This window comes from Podarcis cretensis (genome assembly GCF_951804945.1).
Source record: "Podarcis cretensis genome assembly, chromosome: 13".
Classification (NCBI taxonomy): Eukaryota; Metazoa; Chordata; class Lepidosauria; order Squamata; family Lacertidae; genus Podarcis; species Podarcis cretensis.
The window spans coordinates 41,565,161-41,586,015 of NC_137182.1; the positions used below are offsets into that span (position 1 = coordinate 41,565,161).

Below are 20,855 nucleotides of genomic sequence, written 5' to 3' on the forward strand. Positions count from 1 at the left end.
ATGGAGCTGAAGAGCACTCCCTAAGCATGCAGCATTTACTCTGCTACGAGAGCGTAAGATCTCTCTTCCAAAACTCTCTCTCCAACACACCCTACATTCCCTTTCCACTGTGATGATGATTAGGAGGGATTACCTGGGGTGGGGTGTTTATTCTCTTCCTCCATTTCTTCCCGGACATCATCTTCTTTCTCTTGACTTGGACAACCTAGAGACAGAAGTTCACATTAGCACAGCCATCTAAAAATGCCTTCTCCAATGTGGCAACCTATTTACGTATATATTTCCCGTGAAACATCTCAAAGTGCTTTAACAACAAAAGCTACATGATGGGATAAGAATCACCACTAAAAAGCCATGTCCCCAATTAGGAACCAACAATGGGATAGACCTTTCTGCAGCCTTGGCCAATATTCGTAACAGCACCTGAAACCACACAGCAGCAGCGATGAGGAATGAAAGTGTATTACAGAGGTACCTCGGGTTAAGTACTTAATTTGTTCCAGAGGTCTGTTCTTAACCTGCAGCACCACTTTAGCTAATGGGGCCTCCTGCTGCTACTGCGCTGCCACTGCCCTATTTCTGTTCTTATCCTGAAGCAAAGTTTTTAACCTGAGGTAATATTTCTGGGTTAGCGGAGTCTGTAACCTGAAGCTCATGTAACCTGAAGCGTATGTAACCTGAGGTACCACTGTACTAGTAAATTCTTTAGTTCAAGAGCTCTTCAACTACCCATGTACTTTTCCAGCAGATCATGTCATTGCTCCTGCTCTGAAAAAGGAATCCCTGAGCTGCACCCCTTCACTTTCTCCCTTCATTACACCAGTGATTAGGTGAGATTACCTATTTCAAGATCTCTCTTCTCTTCCTCTGGGTGTTTCTGAATTTCACCTTCCCCTTCACCAACTGAGCAACCTAGAAACAAACACGTTTCTAGCAAAATGGGGTAGACATTCTGAACATTTGCAGTTATACAGTATGCTAGATCAGGGGATGAGAAACCTGTGGACACACCCTCCCAAGGTTGTTGGACTACAATAGGTATGTCCAACTTCAAATAGGTTGTGATCTACTACCAGTGTAACAAACTGGCAGTGATCTACCACCCTCCAAAGTCATTTAAGTTTGTTTGTTTGTTTGTTTGTTTGTTTGTTTGTTTGTTTGTTTAATACCCAATCAATATATCTGTGATGGCCTGGGATTCCGATTCAGAGGCTGAACCGGAGGAATCCCAGCCTGCACAGGAGTCCCCGCCTCCAGGGCCGGCTGAACTGGGGCAGGGCCTTGGATCTGCAGCGCCTGCACCTGTGCCGGATCCTCAGGAGCAGTGGCGTAGCGTGGGCGGTGCAGAGGGGGCCAGCCGCACCGGGCACAAAATTTGCGGGGGGGCGCGCTCGCGCTCGCACTTGCAGCTGTCTGCCCCTACCTGGCTCACTCTCTCTCTCACTGCAGAGCTGGCTGTGTGAATCCGATCCGAGCTGCCGGGTCACCGCCCACTGTGGAGGGGGAGGGTGCCAGGCGTGCGTTGCAGTGCGGAGTGGAGAGAGAGCAAGGGAGGGAGTATCTGAGGGAGAGACAGTGCAGCGGCCGCCCAGCGCAGCGCTGAGCGCGGGAGAGAACCACATCCAACCAGGCCAGGCAGCAACAAGAAGAAGCTGGCAGCGGCGGCAGGTTAGGGGTTAGGGGCGCAAATTACTTGCCTTGCCCCAGGTTAGGGGGCGCAAATTACTTGCCCTGGGTGCTGACAACCCACGCTACGCCGCTGCTCCGGAGCAGGCACCAGGTGATTCCACTCTAGCTCCAGAGGTGATTAAGGACACAGTGCCTACAGGTGCGCCTCTCCCGGCCCTGCCAGAGGAAGTTGAGTCTCCCCCTGGGTCCAGTAACTCCCCAGCCTCTCCTGAACTGCAGAGGCTTAGGGCAGAGAGGCGGAGGGAACTGGTTTCTCCCAGGAGGAGTGCTCGCCTTAAGGCCAGGGGAGGCGGGGCTCCTGGGGGCCGGGACCGCCCCTGGCCTTAGAGAAGATAAAGGTCAGTCAGCCCGGTCCCAGGTTGTGGGAGCAATGTCGTTGTGTACCTGTTCCTGCCCGGACCCAGACCTGACCTTCCAGTGTTCCTGTCCCCGCCCGGCTTCCTGCTTCGGACCTCGCCCCACTCCTTCTGAACTGTTTCCAGGCTATTGACCCAGGACCGGACTTTGACTACGCCAACGGTAACCTTCCCCCTGGGACCTGCACAATATCAATCAATCAAATGGATCTTTATTTCACAGATACAGTAGTTATGTTTGGATATTTTCATGACAGATTCAAATTTTTACTGGATGGACAATAACTAAATGTGTGAGAAAAGTCAAACAGACCTGAGGAGACTGTCGGAGCATGTGGGGCTTCTCTCCACCCCCCACCCAAAAGCAGGCCTTTCTTTTTATTTTTTTAAATAATATTTATTCAAAGTTTAAAAGTTACAGAAAGAAAAAAAGAAAAATACAAAATACAAAAAAAACAACAACAAGAAAATACACTCGCTTAAAAAAAAGGGAAAAAAAGCAAATTAAACCTTACATAACTTTCTTCCTTTACTTATTTCCTTGACCTCCTCACACCTCCCATTTTAGTATTCTAGTTCAAATTGTAATTTCTGCAAATCCTTCCAACCTTATTTTCAATAAAGTAATTTAGTTTATTTTAAAAACCACTTTTACTTTATCCAATCATAACTCTCATCCAGACCTATATATCAATACTTATTCTTAAGGCGTTTCTCTAAGGTCGAAAAAGATTCCCTTCCACGAATTTCCCAACTCTCATACAAAACAAAAAAGCAAATTATATTATATATCCTTTGAGTTCCCAATTACCATTCCACCCATACCCCTTCCTGGTTTCAGTCCCCAACGTAAGTCCATCAATCTCAAAAAGCCATCAACCCGGAGATCTTACATCGGAGGCTCTTAAATCTCTCTCATGTCCCCTCTGCCAGTCTTTTTGATAGTCCTTAGTAATGAAAGCCAAATCTCGGGGAAGCTCCAACCCAACAGCATCCACATTCCTTCCAGCCAAACCTCCATACTTAAAAGTAAGGCCTATGGGGTATTCCAAATCTTGTTTCATTCTCCTTTCAAATCCAAATGTCCCCAAAGCTCCTACTTCCACCTGAATCAAATTTGTAATCCTAGGATCATCTGATCTCCACATAAGGAGATCTCTCCATCTTTCACTTTCCAATTCAGGCCAAGCTTTCATCTTCAAAAATTTATTTCCCCTTATTGCCATCATGTCAGGCCTCAAATTGCAGCTCTCCTTTTGCATCTGCAGGGTTACGGCTCCCCCTTTCTCCTCTTCAGAGACAACATAATTCTCCTTCTCAAATTTCCCTGTTTGTTCAGTTGAATAAAATTGCTGTGCTGAATTCTTATCAGGTTCAATGATGGTATTCACTCTTGTGTCCAAAGTTGTAACATTTGTAGTCAAAACACCAATTTGACCTTGCAACTTTCCCAAGAGAAAGAATGTCCTATTCAGTTCAGACTGGATTTCCTCTCCAACAGCCATTCTCTGCAGTATCCCAAAACTCGCTCTAGGGGAGTTTAAGTTTCTTTTTACTCCTTTCAGCACAGTTCCAAAAGTCCAGTTAAATTGTAACAGTCCTCCCTTCTTTTCAAAAACAAGCTTGTAACAAATGTAGACGACAGAAACAAAGTTCTCTTTTTACGTCTTGACAGCTAGCTTGACAGCTGTCAAATTGTTCTATACTTCATCAACGGGCTCTCCCGGACCACTCCCGGTTCCGGTGGGGGGGGAGGTGGCACGTCAATTCCCAAATTTAGATCTTTTCCTGCAGGCTCCCCTGCTTCCAGACAAAATTTCTTATAGTATCAATTCGTAGAATTAAGGTCCTTTAAAAAAGAAATCTCTCCACGACCTTAGTTGACAGGTTCTTTGCTTTAAATTATTTACAGAAAGGGGAGGGGGACTTCCTGTTTGGACCTTCCCCGATCGTGCCGAATTTAAAAATATCTTTTAAGAATCCAATTTCCGTACTACTCACGGGTTGTTGTTTGAAATCCGAATGTCCACAAAAAGAAGTCAGCGCTCTCCGACAACAGCTGTGCGGCTTCACTCCGCAAAAATAGCAGTCGATTCGAGACACCGCACCACTCACCCCACGTCACTTCGGAACCCCCAAAAAGGGGTTTCCGTGTGTGTAGGGGGGGCGCTCTTGGTGTGAGCCGAATCCCACGTTCCCAGGCTTCCTCCGCCTGGGATTTCTGGAGGGTCTCCGCCTTCGCCACGGCAGCAAGACCCGATTTTGGCGGAGCGGGTTCCTCTGAATCAGAGGAATTCCGCCATAGCCGATGGCGCTAAACCGGAAGTCCCCAAAAGCAGGCCTTTCTATCTGAGGAGACTGTGGGTGGTCCTGAACTGTTTCAGGATGATCCTGCTCAGTGGTTTCATGTAGATGTTAAACAGCATAAGGGATAAAATTGAACCCTGAGGTACTCCACACAAATGGTTCCATGGAGCTGAAGAGCACTCCCTAAGCATGCAGCATTTACTCTGCTACGAGAGCGTAAGATCTCTCTTCCAAAACTCTCTCTCCAACACACCCTACATTCCCTTTCCACTGTGATGATGATTAGGAGGGATTACCTGGGGTGGGGTGTTTATTCTCTTCCTCCATTTCTTCCCGGACATCATCTTCTTTCTCTTGACTTGGACAACCTAGAGACAGAAGTTCACATTAGCACAGCCATCTAAAAATGCCTTCTCCAATGTGGCAACCTATTTACGTATATATTTCCCGTGAAACATCTCAAAGTGCTTTAACAACAAAAGCTACATGATGGGATAAGAATCACCACTAAAAAGCCATGTCCCCATTTAGGAACCAACAATGGGATAGACCTTTCTGCAGCCTTGGCCAATATTCGTAACAGCACCTGAAACCACACAGCAGCAGCGATGAGGAATGAAAGTGTATTACAGAGGTACCTCGGGTTAAGTACTTAATTTGTTCCAGAGGTCTGTTCTTAACCTGCAGCACCACTTTAGCTAATGGGGCCTCCTGCTGCTACTGCGCTGCCACTGCCCTATTTCTGTTCTTATCCTGAAGCAAAGTTTTTAACCTGAGGTAATATTTCTGGGTTAGCGGAGTCTGTAACCTGAAGCTCATGTAACCTGAAGCGTATGTAACCTGAGGTACCACTGTACTAGTAAATTCTTTAGTTCAAGAGCTCTTCAACTACCCATGTACTTTTCCAGCAGATCATGTCATTGCTCCTGCTCTGAAAAAGGAATCCCTGAGCTGCACCCCTTCACTTTCTCCCTTCATTACACCAGTGATTAGGTGAGATTACCTATTTCAAGATCTCTCTTCTCTTCCTCTGGGTGTTTCTGAATTTCACCTTCCCCTTCACCAACTGAGCAACCTAGAAACAAACACGTTTCTAGCAAAATGGGGTAGACATTCTGAACATTTGCAGTTATACAGTATGCTAGATCAGGGGATGAGAAACCTGTGGACACACCCTCCCAAGGTTGTTGGACTACAATAGGTATGTCCAACTTCAAATAGGTTGTGATCTACTACCAGTGTAACAAACTGGCAGTGATCTACCACCCTCCAAAGTCATTTAAGTTTGTTTGTTTGTTTGTTTGTTTGTTTGTTTGTTTAATACCCAATCAATATATCTGTGATGGCCTGGGATTCCGATTCAGAGGCTGAACCGGAGGAATCCCAGCCTGCACAGGAGTCCCCGCCTCCAGGGCCGGCTGAACTGGGGCAGGGCCTTGGATCTGCAGCGCCTGCACCTGTGCCGGATCCTCAGGAGCAGTGGCGTAGCGTGGGCGGTGCAGAGGGGGCCAGCCGCACCGGGCACAAAATTTGCGGGGGGGCGCGCTCGCGCTCGCACTTGCAGCTGTCTGCCCCTACCTGGCTCACTCTCTCTCTCACTGCAGAGCTGGCTGTGTGAATCCGATCCGAGCTGCCGGGTCACCGCCCACTGTGGAGGGGGAGGGTGCCAGGCGTGCGTTGCAGTGCGGAGTGGAGAGAGAGCAAGGGAGGGAGTATCTGAGGGAGAAACAGTGCAGCGGCCGCCCAGCGCAGCGCTGAGCGCGGGAGAGAACCACATCCAACCAGGCCAGGCAGCAGCAAGAAGAAGCTGGCAGCGGCGGCAGGTTAGGGGTTAGGGGCGCAAATTACTTGCCTTGCCCCGGGTTAGGGGGCGCAAATTACTTGCCCTGGGTGCTGACAACCCACGCTACGCCGCTGCTCCGGAGCAGGCACCAGGTGATTCCACTCTAGCTCCAGAGGTGATTAAGGACACAGTGCCTACAGGTGCGCCTCTCCCGGCCCTGCCAGAGGAAGTTGAGTCTCCCCCTGGGTCCAGTAACTCCCCAGCCTCTCCTGAACTGCAGAGGCTTAGGGCAGAGAGGCGGAGGGAACTGGTTTCTCCCAGGAGGAGTGCTCGCCTTAAGGCCAGGGGAGGCGGGGCTCCTGGGGGCCGGGACCGCCCCTGGCCTTAGAGAAGATAAAGGTCAGTCAGCCCGGTCCCAGGTTGTGGGAGCAATGTCGTTGTGTACCTGTTCCTGCCCGGACCCAGACCTGACCTTCCAGTGTTCCTGTCCCCGCCCGGCTTCCTGCTTCGGACCTCGCCCCACTCCTTCTGAACTGTTTCCAGGCTATTGACCCAGGACCGGACTTTGACTACGCCAACGGTAACCTTCCCCCTGGGACCTGCACAATATCAATCAATCAAATGGATCTTTATTTCACAGATACAGTAGTTATGTTTGGATATTTTCATGACAGATTCAAATTTTTACTGGATGGACAATAACTAAATGTGTGAGAAAAGTCAAACAGACCTGAGGAGACTGTCGGAGCATGTGGGGCTTCTCTCCACCCCCCACCCAAAAGCAGGCCTTTCTTTTTATTTTTTTAAATAATATTTATTCAAAGTTTAAAAGTTACAGAAAGAAAAAAAGAAAAATACAAAATACAAAAAAAAAACAACAACAAGAAAATACACTCGCTTAAAAAAAAGGAAAAAAAAGCAAATTAAACCTTACATAACTTTCTTCCTTTACTTATTTCCTTGACCTCCTCACACCTCCCATTTTAGTATTCTAGTTCAAATTGTAATTTCTGCAAATCCTTCCAACCTTATTTTCAATAAAGTAATTTAGTTTATTTTAAAAACCACTTTTACTTTATCCAATCTTAACTCTCATCCAGACCTATATATCAATACTTATTCTTAAGGCGTTTCTCTAAGGTCGAAAAAGATTCCCTTCCACGAATTTCCCAACTCTCATACAAAACAAAAAAGCAAATTATATTATATATCCTTTGAGTTCCCAATTACCATTCCACCCATACCCCTTCCTGGTTTCAGTCCCCAACGTAAGTCCATCAATCTCAAAAAGCCATCAACACGGAGATCTTACATCGGAGGCTCTTAAATCTCTCTCATGTCCCCTCTGCCAGTCTTTTTGATAGTCCTTAGTAATGAAAGCCAAATCTCGGGGAAGCTCCAACCCAACAGCATCCACATTCCTTCCAGCCAAACCTCCATACTTAAAAGTAAGGCCTATTGGGTATTCCAAATCTTGTTTCATTCTCCTTTCAAATCCAAATGTCCCCAAAGCTCCTACTTCCACCTGAATCAAATTTGTAATCCTAGGATCATCTGATCTCCACATAAGGAGATCTCTCCATCTTTCACTTTCCAATTCAGGCCAAGCTTTCATCTTCAAAAATTTATTTCCCCTTATTGCCATCATGTCAGGCCTCAAATTGCAGCTCTCCTTTTGCATCTGCAGGGTTACGGCTCCCCCTTTCTCCTCTTCAGAGACAACATAATTCTCCTTCTCAAATTTCCCTGTTTGTTCAGTTGAATAAAATTGCTGTGCCGAATTCTTATCAGGTTCAGTGATGGTATTCACTCTTGTGTCCAAAGTTGTAACATTTGTAGTCAAAACACCAATTTGACCTTGCAACTTTCCCAAGAGAAAGAATGTCCTATTCAGTTCAGACTGGATTTCCTCTCCAACAGCCATTCTCTGCAGTATCCCAAAACTCGCTCTAGGGGAGTTTAAGTTTCTTTTTACTCCTTTCAGCACAGATCCAAAAGTCCAGTTAAATTGTAACAGTCCTTCCTTCTTTTCAAAAACAAGCTTGTAACAAATGTAGACGACAGAAACAAAGTTCTCTTTTTACGTCTTGACAGCTAGCTTGACAGCTGTCAAATTGTTCTATACTTCATCAACGGGCTCTCCCGGACCACTCCCGGTTCCGGTGGGGGGGGAGGTGGCACGTCAATTCCCAAATTTAGATCTTTTCCTGCAGGCTCCCCTGCTTCCAGACAAAATTTCTTATAGTATCAATTCGTAGAATTAAGGTCCTTTAAAAAAGAAATCTCTCCACGACCTTAGTTGACAGGTTCTTTGCTTTAAATTATTTACAGAAAGGGGAGGCGGACTTCCTGTTTGGACCTTCCCCGATTGTGCCGAATTTAAAAATATCTTTTAAGAATCCAATTTCCGTACTACTCACGGGTTGTTGTTTGAAATCCGAATGTCCACAAAAAGAAGTCAGCGCTCTCCGACAACAGCTGTGCGGCTTCACTCCGCAAAAATAGCAGTCGATTCGAGACACCGCACCACTCACCCCACGTCACTTCGGAACCCCCAAAAAGGGGTTTCCGTGTGTGTAGGGGGGGCGCTCTTGGTGTGAGCCGAATCCCACGTTCCCAGGCTTCCTCCGCCTGGGATTTCTGGAGGGTCTCCGCCTTCGCCACGGCAGCAAGACCCGATTTTGGCGGAGCGGGTTCCTCTGAATCAGAGGAATTCAGCCATAGCCGATGGCGCTAAACCGGAAGTCCCCAAAAGCAGGCCTTTCTATCTGAGGAGACTGTGGGTGGTCCTGAACTGTTTCAGGATGATCCTGCTCAGTGGTTTCATGTAGATGTTAAACAGCATAGGGGATAAAATTGAACCCTGAGGTACTCCACACAAATGGTTCCATGGAGCTGAAGAGCACTCCCTAAGCATGCAGCATTTACTCTGCTACGAGAGCGTAAGATCTCTCTTCCAAAACTCTCTCTCCAACACACCCTACATTCCCTTTCCACTGTGATGATGATTAGGAGGGATTACCTGGGGTGGGGTGTTTATTCTCTTCCTCCATTTCTTCCCGGACATCATCTTCTTTCTCTTGACTTGGACAACCTAGAGACAGAAGCTCACATTAGCACAGCCATCTAAAAATGCCTTCTCCAATGTGGCAACCTATTTACGTATATATTTCCCGTGAAACATCTCAAAGTGCTTTAACAACAAAAGCTACATGATGGGATAAGAATCACAACTAAAAAGCCATGTCCCCATTAAGGCACCAACAATGGGATAGACCTTTCTGCAGCCTTGGCCAATATTCGTAACAGCACCTGAAACCACACAGCAGCAGCGATGAGGAATGAAAGTGTATTACAGAGGTACCTCGGGTTAAGTACTTAATTTGTTCCAGAGGTCTGTTCTTAACCTGCAGCACCACTTTAGCTAATGGGGCCTCCTGCTGCTACTGCGCTGCCACTGCCCTATTTCTGTTCTTATCCTGAAGCAAAGTTTTTAACCTGAGGTAATATTTCTGGGTTAGCGGAGTCTGTAACCTGAAGCTCATGTAACCTGAAGCGTATGTAACCTGAGGTACCACTGTACTAGTAAATTCTTTAGTTCAAGAGCTCTTCAACTACCCATGTACTTTTCCAGCAGATCATGTCATTGCTCCTGCTCTGAAAAAGGAATCCCTGAGCTGCACCCCTTCACTTTCTCCCTTCATTACACCAGTGATTAGGTGAGATTACCTATTTCAAGATCTCTCTTCTCTTCCTCTGGGTGTTTCTGAATTTCACCTTCCCCTTCACCAACTGAGCAACCTAGAAACAAACACGTTTCTAGCAAAATGGGGTAGACATTCTGAACATTTGCAGTTATGCAGTATGCTAGATCAGGGGATGAGAAACCTGTGGACACACCCTCCCAAGGTTGTTGGACTACAATAGGTATGTCCAACTTCAAATAGGTTGTGATCTACTACCAGTGTGACAAACTGGCAGTGATCTACCGCCCTCCAAAGTCATTTGGGTTTATTTATTTACTTAATCAATACCCAATCAATCAATCAATCAATCAAATGCATCTTTATTTCACAGATACAGTAGTTATCTTCGGATATCTTCATGACAGATTCAAATTGTTACTGGATTGATAAGTAACTAAACATGTGAGAAAAGTCAAAGAGACCTGACGAGACTGTCGAAGCGCGCAGGCCTCTCTCCACCCCCCTACCCAAAAGCAGGCCTTTCTCTCTGAGGAGACTGTGGGTGGTCCTGAACTGTTTCAGGATGATCCTGCTCAGTGGTTTCATGTAGATGTTAAACAGCATAAGGGATAAAATTGAACTCTGAGGTGCTCCACACAAATGGTTCCATGGAGCTGAAGAGCACTCCCTAAGCTTGCAGCATTTACTCTGCTACGAGAGCGTGAGATCTCTCTTCCAAAACACTCTCTCCAACACACCCTACATTCCCTTTCCACTGTGATGATGATTAGGAGGGATTACCTGGGGTGGGGTGTTTCTTGTCTTCCTCCAATTCCTCCTGGACATCATCTTCTTTCTCTTGACTTGGACAACCTAGAGACAGAAGCTCACATTAGCACAACCATCTAAAAAGGCCTTCTCCAATGTGGCAACCTATTTATATATTTCCCTTGAAACATCTCAAAGTGGTTTAGCAACAAAAGCTACATGCTGGGATAAGAATCACCACTAAAAAGCCATGTCCCCATTAAGGGACCAACAATGGGATAGACCTTTCTGCAGCCTTGGCCAATATTCGAAACAGCACCTGAAACCACACAGCAGCAGCAGCAGCGATGAGGAAGGAAAGTGTACTAGTAAATTCTTTAGTTTAGGAGTTCCTCAACTACCCATGTACTTTTCCAGCAGATCATGTCATTGCTCCTGCTCTGAAAAAGGAAGCCCTGAGCTGCACCCCCTCACTTTCTCGCTGCTTTCACTGCACAGCGATCCCTCTTGCTGTTCTGGCTTCTGAGATTCAGAATATTTTTTTCCTTGTTTTCCTCCTCCAAAAACTAGGTGCATCTTGTGGTCTGGTGCGTCCTATAGAGCGAAAAATATGGTACTTAAACATGTTGCAGGATTCTCCCCAAAATAGACCAGAGGCATTTATATTTCATCCAGCAGAGCTTTACTGCTACTGAAGGCAAATGTGCATAATGGTCACAAATCCCATACATTCAGGATTGGCACAGTCCATAAGAAAACTAATTGAAGCAGACTTAACTTAAACTTACAGTAACTTATAATAAGACTAAACCTTATTAAACTTCTGGAGACTCTGTGAGCAAAACATTTACTTCTTTTTAAAGCTAAGTATACGTGATTTGTTTTAGCCTAGGTTTTTTTGCTGGGGAATGTTTGTTTAAAGGTAGTTGAGGGTAGAAGTAACTAATGCAGTTTTAATGTGGCTGGAGCAATCACTGTTCTACTTAACTCCACCCATGTACTTTTCCAGCAGATCATGTCATTGTTCCTGCTCTGAAAAAAGAATCCCAGAGCTGCACCCCCTCACTTTCTCCCTTTGTTACACCATTGATTAGGTGGGATTACTTATTTCAAGATCTATCTTCTCTTCCTCTGGGTGTTTCTGAATTTTACCTTCCTCATCACCAACTGAGCAACCTAGAAACAAACTAGTTTCTAGTAAAATGGGGTAGACATTCTGAACATTTGCAGTTATACGGTATGCTAGATCAGGGGATGAGAAACCTGTGGACACACCCTCCCAAGGTTGTTGGACTATAATAGGCATGTTCGACTTCAAATAGGTTGTGAAATATTTTCCTGGTCCTGCCTCAAAGAAATAGGTTTAAAAAAGGCAAAAACAAACCAATGGCTCCAGCCTTTGCTGCTAAACTGCAAACTCACCTAGATGGGATTCCGACATCAGCACTGAGTGGCCAGAAAACTGGAGTGGATTTTGAGTCTCATCTGTAAAGTGATAAGTGGCATCTTAACTCATATGGCTGTTATGATAACAAGGAAGAAGGAATAAACCTAAACGTTTTTAAGGTTTGGGAACAATGGTGAGACTCACCGTGTTTTTGACCTTGCAGGGCACGATTTGAACCAGGACATGCGACTTCTAAGCATTCCAGGAACTGGCTACAGGCAGCTTCCCCTTTTCCTTGTATCAGAATAAGCAACTCTCTGCTTTTTTTCTTTGAGTCTTCAGTTTTCTCCAGGCCCTCATATTCTTCTTTTGTGATGACAATCTCTGAGCGTAAGTCATCTAAAACACAGTCTATGTCCTTCTGAAGTATATCAATTAATTGCTTTCTCCCTTTGCGTATAATTTCATAGCTGGAAATCATCTCTAAAAGCAGCAGTCTGTGAAAGAAACATTTTATTTAAAGAATAAGAGGAGGGGAGAAAGAATTAGAACCTGTTCAGCTTTGTCTTATACCAAATCAATTTTTTTGTTTTTCTACTTCAGCTGAAAACTGTGGGTGGTTCCAGACTTGCTATTTTAGGGTGGGATTCAGTCGCTTACCGGCAAATATATTTTACACAATTTAATTTGACTCTTAGCACATGCACAACAAACCCCCTCCCCTCAGCCAGACATTTTTGCATGCAGGAAATGCACTGGAATGTTTGGGATGATACTTGTGTGAGGGAGATTGAGCAGCTGCAGAAAAGGGAGAGCCACAAGCAGACCTTGAGCCCTTGGCACGGGGCTGCATTGGTGCCTCTAAAGCTGGAATAGACCATGGACCAGAAACGGCTTCTTTTCGTTGCCTTTCACGCTCTGCCAGTGACTTCCTCCACGGCCACTGGGGTCAGGTGTGCTTTGCTCCGCTTCCCTCCCTCCCTTCCTCTTCCTCCATTTGTCTGCCTGCTTCCTCCCACTCACTGCTTTCCTTTCTGTCTCCTTCCTTCCTTAGCAGAGGAGCATCCCGCGCAGTGTACTGACAGACAGGCTCCTAGTCACTCTAAGCCGGAGTGGAGAGGTGCAGATTTTTGAACACACACCCATGGGCGAAGCCAGGATCTTTGTTAGGGGAGTCCCAGAAAGTTGGAGATCACCCCAAAAGGTTTGAGCTAGGAGGGACAGGCTTCTGTTAGGGGGATAGAAACATAATTAATTGAGTAATTTTTAATGCTTTTCAATAATTTCTGAGGATGTGTAGCTAACAGGAAGTGGTGAGTCACTCCATGCTGTGAAATGCTCCTCTGCCTCTTCTGTGCAGCAAAAACCACAGTAAAAAGCACAGGACACAGCATTTTTTCTGATCAGTTGGTAACCATACTGATTATGCCTACTAATTTTTCATTGACCTGTATAAGTTTTCAAATAGGAAGAACACAATGCAACAAATTTCCCAAAAATATTTCTTGTTGTTGTTGTTATTAAATTAAATAACTATCTAAAATCTCTTTTGTGTCCTTCCCACAAGATAGATATATATTTGCTACTGAAGGGACCACTGATTTTGGCATGCAGTGGATACTAATATCACCCCAAATGTGGGGTGGGATCTTTCACAATTGGAATAGTTCATGAAATGTACACAAACTCTAAGCATTCACATAAGATCTGTATGCTTTGCATCTCAGATAGAAAGGGATAGAACCTACCTTCTTTTCTCTGTAGGAGCAGGAAAAAGACTTCTCAGCTCCAGCTAGCAAACACTTGTGCCTCTCCTATATTTAAAGGCAGAGACCAGAAACTGAAACTGAAAGTCTCCCTCTGACATGGGTTCTGAGATAACACATGAGTTCTAGTAAACCGTTTCTTCATCCCCTCCCCAAAATAGACTGTAGCGTCTGCCTGCAGGTTTCCCTTAAAAGGACTGATTAAGAGAGGGAACTTGAGTACACCGTTTGGGTTCTCCTCCACGCGTCTCTCGCTTCCATCCATGTCGCGAGAACTTTGGCCTCAACCAGCGGCATCTGCCAAGCCGCAGCGACGGTGCTTTCGGAGGACGGTATCCCCGCCCCCTTCCTTCCTTCCCTCCTTCCTTGCTCTTTTTCAATCCTGCAGCCTCTGCAGCCTCGTGCCTTTTGCTAGAAGGTTCTGCTCTTTCCCGCTGCCCAGTCGCCCTCGGGTGGATTCGCCCCCCCCCCCGTGCCCGGCTGCTGAAGACCCTGCTGGGTCTGAGCGAGGACGACCCGAAGAAGTTCGCGGGCAGACTCTACGAGACCTCTGTCCTGAAAGGCTGTGCCCATTTCCCCGAAGCATATCTTGGAGGAGGCCGATGCTTGGCGCCTTACAGACCTGTTGATCAGCTCCCACACTGCGTCCTGGATGGGATGGCCGACACACCGAGGGACATCGATGACGAGGCGAGCAGCCTGGTCCTCTCCTTCCCCAGGCCAGGTAAACCTGCGTGCGTCCTGATCGTCCCAGGAGTTGAGTCTGCCCTGGCAGCAGATTTCTTGGCTGCACATGCCTTCATATGCAAAGCCTGTTGATAGCAATCAGATACACAGACGCCACCTCCTAGGGGCCCGAGGAGGTCTTTGGCCATAAGCGTAGCGGGGGGGGGGGGGCAGGAGGGTAGCGGCCCCCGCCAAGTCAAGTCAATAAATAAAAATACTTAACTGACCAATTGCCTCACAGATAGATCTGTTCTCCCTCCCCCCAACAAAAGTCCTGCCCTCCCCTAACATAAATCCTGGCTACCAGTGGCGTAGCGTGGGTTGTCAGCACCCGGGGCAAGGCATGTAATTTGCGCCCCCTAACCCGTGGATTTGCGCCCCCTAACCCGTGGATTTGCCCTAACCCCAGATGTTGCGCCCGGTGCGGCCGGCCCCCCCTGCACCCCCCACGCTACGCCACTGCTGGCTACGCCCATGCTTGGCCCTCCCCCAATAAAATATTTGAGGGGGGCCTCTTCCCCCAAGTTGATGGGCATTGCTATTCAAATGGTGTGTGTGTGTGTACAGCATCATGTGCTTGATTATGCAGGGAGGGGCTTACCTGCCCCTCCCCCAATGTTTTATTCAGGTTGGCACCTCTGACTTGAGTAAAGAATTACTATTATTCCTTAGGCCGTTACAAATAACTTCAACACCCTTAGGATACACAGAACAGCAAAAATGAAGGAAAGGAATTGCCTCAGTCCTTTGGACTTGGGGTTCGGGTTTTCCTATGCAGAAGGCAGAGTCTTATTCCGCTCCTGTTTTAGCACTGCAAATATTTAACAACAGGCCTGTAATAAGTTCAGAAAGCTTGCAGGCCTTCCCAGACCCTCTGGAACACCAGAAGCTCCCATCTAATATCTAAATTGGTCCATCTAGTAAGTTAGTCCAGCATTGAACCTGGGGCCTTCTGCAAGCAAAGCATGTGGCCTGCCTCTCAGCCAATGGGCCATTGATTTTGGATATAATATTGAATTAGAAGCATGGCATGAATTATGGAATGTTAACATGAAACTTACGGCTTGTACGGCATTGAAGGAGAACTTATGGAAAATGATTTCTAGGCGGCATCTTATGCCAGTAAAATTGGCACAGATGTACAGAATGAGAAACAGGAAATGTTGAAAATGTGGAGAGGCGGAGGGAGACCTCTACCACATGTGGTGGACCTATGGTAAAGTGAAGGGTTTCTGGGAATTAATTTACAATGAACTTAAAAAAATCTTTGTGCACACTTTTCCAAAAAAGCCCGAAACCTTTCTACTGGGATTGACGGGGAAGGAAATCTTTTAAAAAGATAAAAATCTTTTTCTGTATGCCACGACGGCAGCAAGAACTATGTTGGCTCAGAACTGGAAAACAGATGTAATACCTACCATTATGGAATGGCAGGTTAAGATGTTGACTTATGCAGAACTGGCCAGATTATCAGGAAAATTACGAGATCAGGATGAACAGAAGTTTCAAGAAAGTTGGAGTAAATATTTGGTGTATATAAGAGACTATTATAAAACCCTAAAGACACTGTCAGGGTTAGAATAACTCTAACAGCGTATGGTGGGACGCAGGTGGCGCTGTGGGTTAAAGCCTCAGCGCCTAGGACTTGCCGATCGAAAGGTCGGCGGTTCGAATCCCTGCGGCGGGGTGCGCTCCCGCTGCTCGGTCCCAGCGCCTGCCAACCTAGCAGTTCGAAAGCACCTCCGGGTGCAAGTAGATAAATAGGGACCGCTTACCAGCGGGAAGGTAAACGGCGTTTCCGTGTGCGGCTCTGGCTCGCCAGAGCAGCGATGTCACGCTGGCCACGTGACCCGGAAGTGTCTCCGGACAGCGCTGGCCCCTGGCCTCTTAAGTGAGATGGGCGCACAACCCCAGAGTCTGTCAAGACTGGCCCGTACGGGCAGGGGTACCTTTACCTTTTTAACAGCGTATGGTAAAAATAAAGCTAAACAAACAGAATACGCGATGTTACAAAATATATGATACTTACCGAAGGGGTGGAGGGAAGTCCGAAGCTCGGTAGAGCTAAAGATAAGTATGTGATTTATCTGTATAATGAATGTATGTTTAATGGAAAAACAATAAAAATTTATTGGAAGGAAAGCCAACAACACCTGGAAGGCAGCAGATTCCCTATCCCTGCCTTATCTATTGTAACAATGCCAAGAAAGTGGTGGGGCTTCGAGGAAAAGAGCTGAGCTTCTGCTCCAAATGCCCTATTTGAAAGGGACCCAGTATTGTAGGAGCTTGCTGCCTTCTTTGCATGTCTCAAAAGTGACCTTGTTTGCCCTTCCCAGGCTATGGATGAGCATGAAGCAAATTGCCATTCACAGAGACTAGAGAAACCCCCTGGGACCCTGAAAAGTCTGAAGATTGGCACTCATGTCTTTGTGCAGACCTTAGACGACGTCACAATCTGGCCTGAGGTGAGACACAAAGATGATGAAATATTCTGTCAATGCAGAGCCAAGCGGTGACACATGAGAATGGGAAGGAACTAAACCAGGACCCCTGCTCACCCTTTAATTGGACTCTCTTGGAATCATGGGTGGGGCTAAGCCACATTCACACCTACAGAGGTTTCCCGCTTTCCCGCAGGAAGTGAAGTTTCGATACCTGGATGCCGAGAAGCTGCAGCAGTACATGGAGCTGTCTGCTGAGCAAATGCAAGAGAAGTTCAGCTTCACGTTGGTGGAGAAGCACACAAATAAAAGCATCTGGAAGGTCAATGTGAATCGAGGTGCATTTTGACCGAGGGAAGATCACAAGGTTGGGAGGCAGGATGGCAAAGGGCATCTCAGTCACATTGCCTCTTTCCTGTTCTCTTGCAGAAGAGTTAGATCCAGATCAGATGAATTCCTCTATTCTACGCCCACTACAAGGTAAGCAAGTTTTATTTCCCTGTAGTTATATCCCACCTCCCTCCCAAGGGGGCACAGCGCTACACACATGGCAGAATAATAATAAAAAGTATCATTTGTAATGTCATGGAAGAGCCTTCCTAGACAAGCTGATCTGGCTTCATCATGTTCTTTGGGGCCAGATCAAGATCTTAAAAACACCTAGGTTTTTAAAGTTTGGCTGAACTCAGCTATCTAGACATGCCAGAAGAGTCCAGTGTATGGGCTCCCAATAAATCATCTCCCATCGTCATCAGTTTCTTATAGTTCCTGCTTGCTTCATTCATATCCTCTCTGTCTCTCTTTTCCAGGTGATTGTGGCTACCCACTGCCCCATACACCATCCCAGAGAACTGACTCAGGCCGTGATGCAGAAGGCAGGTAGGGATTAACCCTTTCTCTTGAAGGAGATGGGAAAATATATTAATTCCTGTGACCTGTGTGAGTGTGTGTGTGTGTGTGTGAATTAACAAGAGGAAAATTGCTGGGTACCTAGATTAAAAAGCTGGGGCTGAACACACACTCCACTAGGAGAGAACCCCAGTTGCAAAGTAAAGACCAATAATAATAATATACAGTGGTACCTCGGGTTACAGATGCTTCAGGTTACAGACTCCGCTAACCCAGAAATAGTACCTCGGGTTAAGAACTTTCTTCAGGATGAGAACAGATATCGTGTGGTGGCGGTGCGGCGGCAGCAGGAGGCCCCATTAGCTAAAATGGTACCTCAGGTTAAGAACAGTTTCAGGTTAAGAACGGGCCTCCAGAACGAATTCACTTCTTATCGTAAGGTACCATTGTATTACTTTTACCCCACCCATATCGCTGGGTTGCCCCAGCCACTCTGGGTGTCTTCCAGCAAAACATAACAGGTATGATGGAGCTGGCCTTTCATAGCAGAGCTGATGAAGGGAATTCTGCTTCTCAGCTCTCCCAGTGCTAGAATGGTCAGGCAGCAGTATAACATTGAAATACAGGTCATTTGACCTCATTTATCCCATTTTGGCTCCATGTAGCAGCCAACCTCTTCCCCTCAGTGTCATTCCTAGTTGTAGAAGTTGGCAGTATCTTCTAATGATCTGCCTCATTCCCAGGTCCATTTGCTGAGCTTCTCTTGTTTTGTGTCTGCTTTTCCCTGCTGCTGGCGGTGGCTTTGCAGGGCAATAGAGAAGACCATCGCAGACTGCCTGATGTCCACGCTGGAGAACTTGTGGGAGGACGAACTCAAGAGATTCAAGCTCAAGCTCAACAAGTTCCCCCTCAGGGAGGGTTATGACAACATCCCCCTAGGGACACTGGAGAAGGCAGATGTGGTGGACTTAAGCCAGCACCTTCTGAGTTTCTACCTGGAAGATTATGCTGTGCAGGTGACGGCCGAGGTCCTCAGAGCCATCAGCTGCAGAAACGAGGCACAGAGGCTCCTTGCCCTCACCGGGAAGGAGTAAGGAAAAAGGAATGCCGTCTCATGGAACTCACCATGAGTTAAGGGGAAAGGACTGTCATTTTCCTCAGCCCTCTGCAAATGGAGGGAGATTGATTCTGATCCTCTTTTCATGGGAGTCATGAGGGTGGAAGTAGTTTAAAAAGCATGCAGAATCTTGTTCAGTTATGTATCTGCGTTTGCAAAGCACAGGAAATTTAGATTCCTAAACCTTTTAAATATCCCAGTATTAGGCACTGACAGTGTGCTCTCCCATGAATTGGATCACATGTTCGATCACATGTTGCACAAGTTTTAAAAGGTTTACTACTTCCATAGTACAAGGTCTTAGTCATAGATCTGAGCGCCACAGCAAAAGCAATGCAGGTAGACAAATTAACTGAGTACAAAATTACAAAGTCAGTTCCAAAATGGGGTCTGGGTTCAGGAAGGAGCTCAGACACGTGTTCTCTGATCTATGTTCCACAAAGGCGCAGAATAGGAAGAAAGCTTTTGTTATGGAAAAATCTAGGTGCGAGGCTGCTCAGTCACCCAGCTCGTCTCTCAGGAGGAGAGGGGGAGTGACCTCACAGAGCCTTCTCTAGCAATTGAGAAACTGTGAGGTTTTTAAGCCCTCCATTCAAAATGCTGGACTGCAAAAATCTTCCACAATGCCTCCATCGTTGTCTCCATTTTTTTGTCCCTGCAGCCGGAAACCCTTTCTATACCAACACGTCTAAATACAACTATTGTAACTTTGGGGGGTTCAGTCTGTATGATGCTTGAGTCCCGTGTAATTCCTGGGGTCCTGGATCCAGCGAGGATTAAAATGTAATGGAGGATTCAATTCCATTGCTGAACTAGTCAGGCATGTGATAGAACTGGCCATGGCTCCCACCTATGGACCATCATTCTTAGTATAGCAAAAGAAGTGATGGTGCCTTCTGGGCAAATGGATTGGGCTGGCATGCAGCAACAACATTTTTGATGATGTCACACATACAGATTAATACATATTTTTAACTGCCGCTATATCTGAATTGTCTCTGTTATACCTAACTGTGATTCAATGTATTCCTGTTGTGTTTTATGATTTTCCTGATACTGTAAGTGAGCCAGAACTGGTCTGTGACTGTAATAATAAAAGTCATTCATTCACCTTCTGAGGCCCTCCTTTATTTGCCTCCTCCTCAAGAGGTCCGGAGAGTGGCAAAACGAGAATGCTCTCCTCTGGAAGTTCACCTGGAGCCTTCATAATACACCTTTAGGTGCCAAGCAGAAACGTTCCTTTTTAACCAGGCCTTTGGTTGATTTTGATGCACATAGAGACGTATAAGCTTGAAATGTGGGGGTTTTTTTGGGTGGGGTCGTTATTGGGTTGTTGTTTTTATTATATATTTTGTGGTTTTATTTTTATTTTTAAAAACAAGCAGAGCTTGAATCATAGCTGTCAACTTTCAGATTTGAAAATAAGGGACCAGCAGCCTCACCTGTCCCGGGGACGGTCTATCTAACAATCCAGGATAGCAGCGGAAAGCAGCGCTGGAATAAGGGAATTTCCCATAAAAAAGGGGAAGGTTGACAGCTATGGCTTGAATCTTGGGAAGACTGAGGTACTGTGAATGAATAGCTCCTGCGCCTGACAAGTTGGCCTGCTGCCTACCCGGGATGGGGTTGCACTGCCACTGAAGGAGCAGGCTCACAGTTTGGAGGTGCTTCTCCATCCAGCTCTGTCACTGGAGGCTCAGGTAGCCTCAGTGACTGGAAATGCCTTTTACCAACTGTGGCTGGTTCAACAGCTAAAGCCGTTTCTGGACCGGAGAAACTTTGCCACAGAGGTTCATGCATTGATTACAGTGGTACCTCTGGTTTCGTACTTCATTCGTTCCAGAGGTCTGTTCTTAATCTGAAACTGTTCTTAACCTGAAGCACCACTTTAGCTAATGGGGCCTCCCACTGCTGCTGCGCCACCGGAGCACAATTTCTGTTCTCATCCTGAAGCAAAGTTCTTAACCCGAGGTACTATTT

General features: G+C 46.3%; 2 protein-coding genes across 3 annotated transcripts; one reads left to right on the forward strand and one right to left on the reverse strand.

The window, feature by feature from the left end:
* Window positions 1-119: 119 nt before the first annotated feature.
* Window positions 120-13,193, reverse strand: NOL3 (nucleolar protein 3; the record flags this gene model as incomplete). Its single annotated transcript, XM_079950900.1, has 9 exons — window positions 12,181-13,193; window positions 11,694-11,765; window positions 10,623-10,694; window positions 9,865-9,936; window positions 9,158-9,229; window positions 5,356-5,427; window positions 4,649-4,720; window positions 841-912; window positions 120-205 (listed from the first exon to the last, which is right to left on the reverse strand). The coding sequence occupies exons 1-9, from the start codon at window positions 12,455-12,457 to the stop codon at window positions 120-122; spliced, it is 867 nt and encodes a 288-aa protein (XP_079807026.1). The 5' UTR covers window positions 12,458-13,193.
* Window positions 13,194-13,955: 762 nt separating this feature from the next.
* On the forward strand, window positions 13,956-20,120 carry LOC307201255 (uncharacterized protein). Of its 2 annotated transcripts, none has more exons than XM_079950305.1 (5): window positions 13,956-14,466; window positions 17,106-17,247; window positions 17,339-17,389; window positions 17,719-17,788; window positions 18,567-20,120. In XM_079950305.1, the coding sequence occupies exons 1-5, from the start codon at window positions 14,395-14,397 to the stop codon at window positions 18,850-18,852; spliced, it is 621 nt and encodes a 206-aa protein (XP_079806431.1). In that variant the 5' UTR covers window positions 13,956-14,394; the 3' UTR covers window positions 18,853-20,120. The 2 variants fall into 2 exon arrangements, with proteins under 2 accessions (XP_079806431.1, XP_079806430.1); XM_079950304.1 differs by lacking the exon at window positions 13,956-14,466 and adding an exon at window positions 16,513-16,933.
* The last annotated feature ends 735 nt before the right edge of the window (window positions 20,121-20,855 follow it).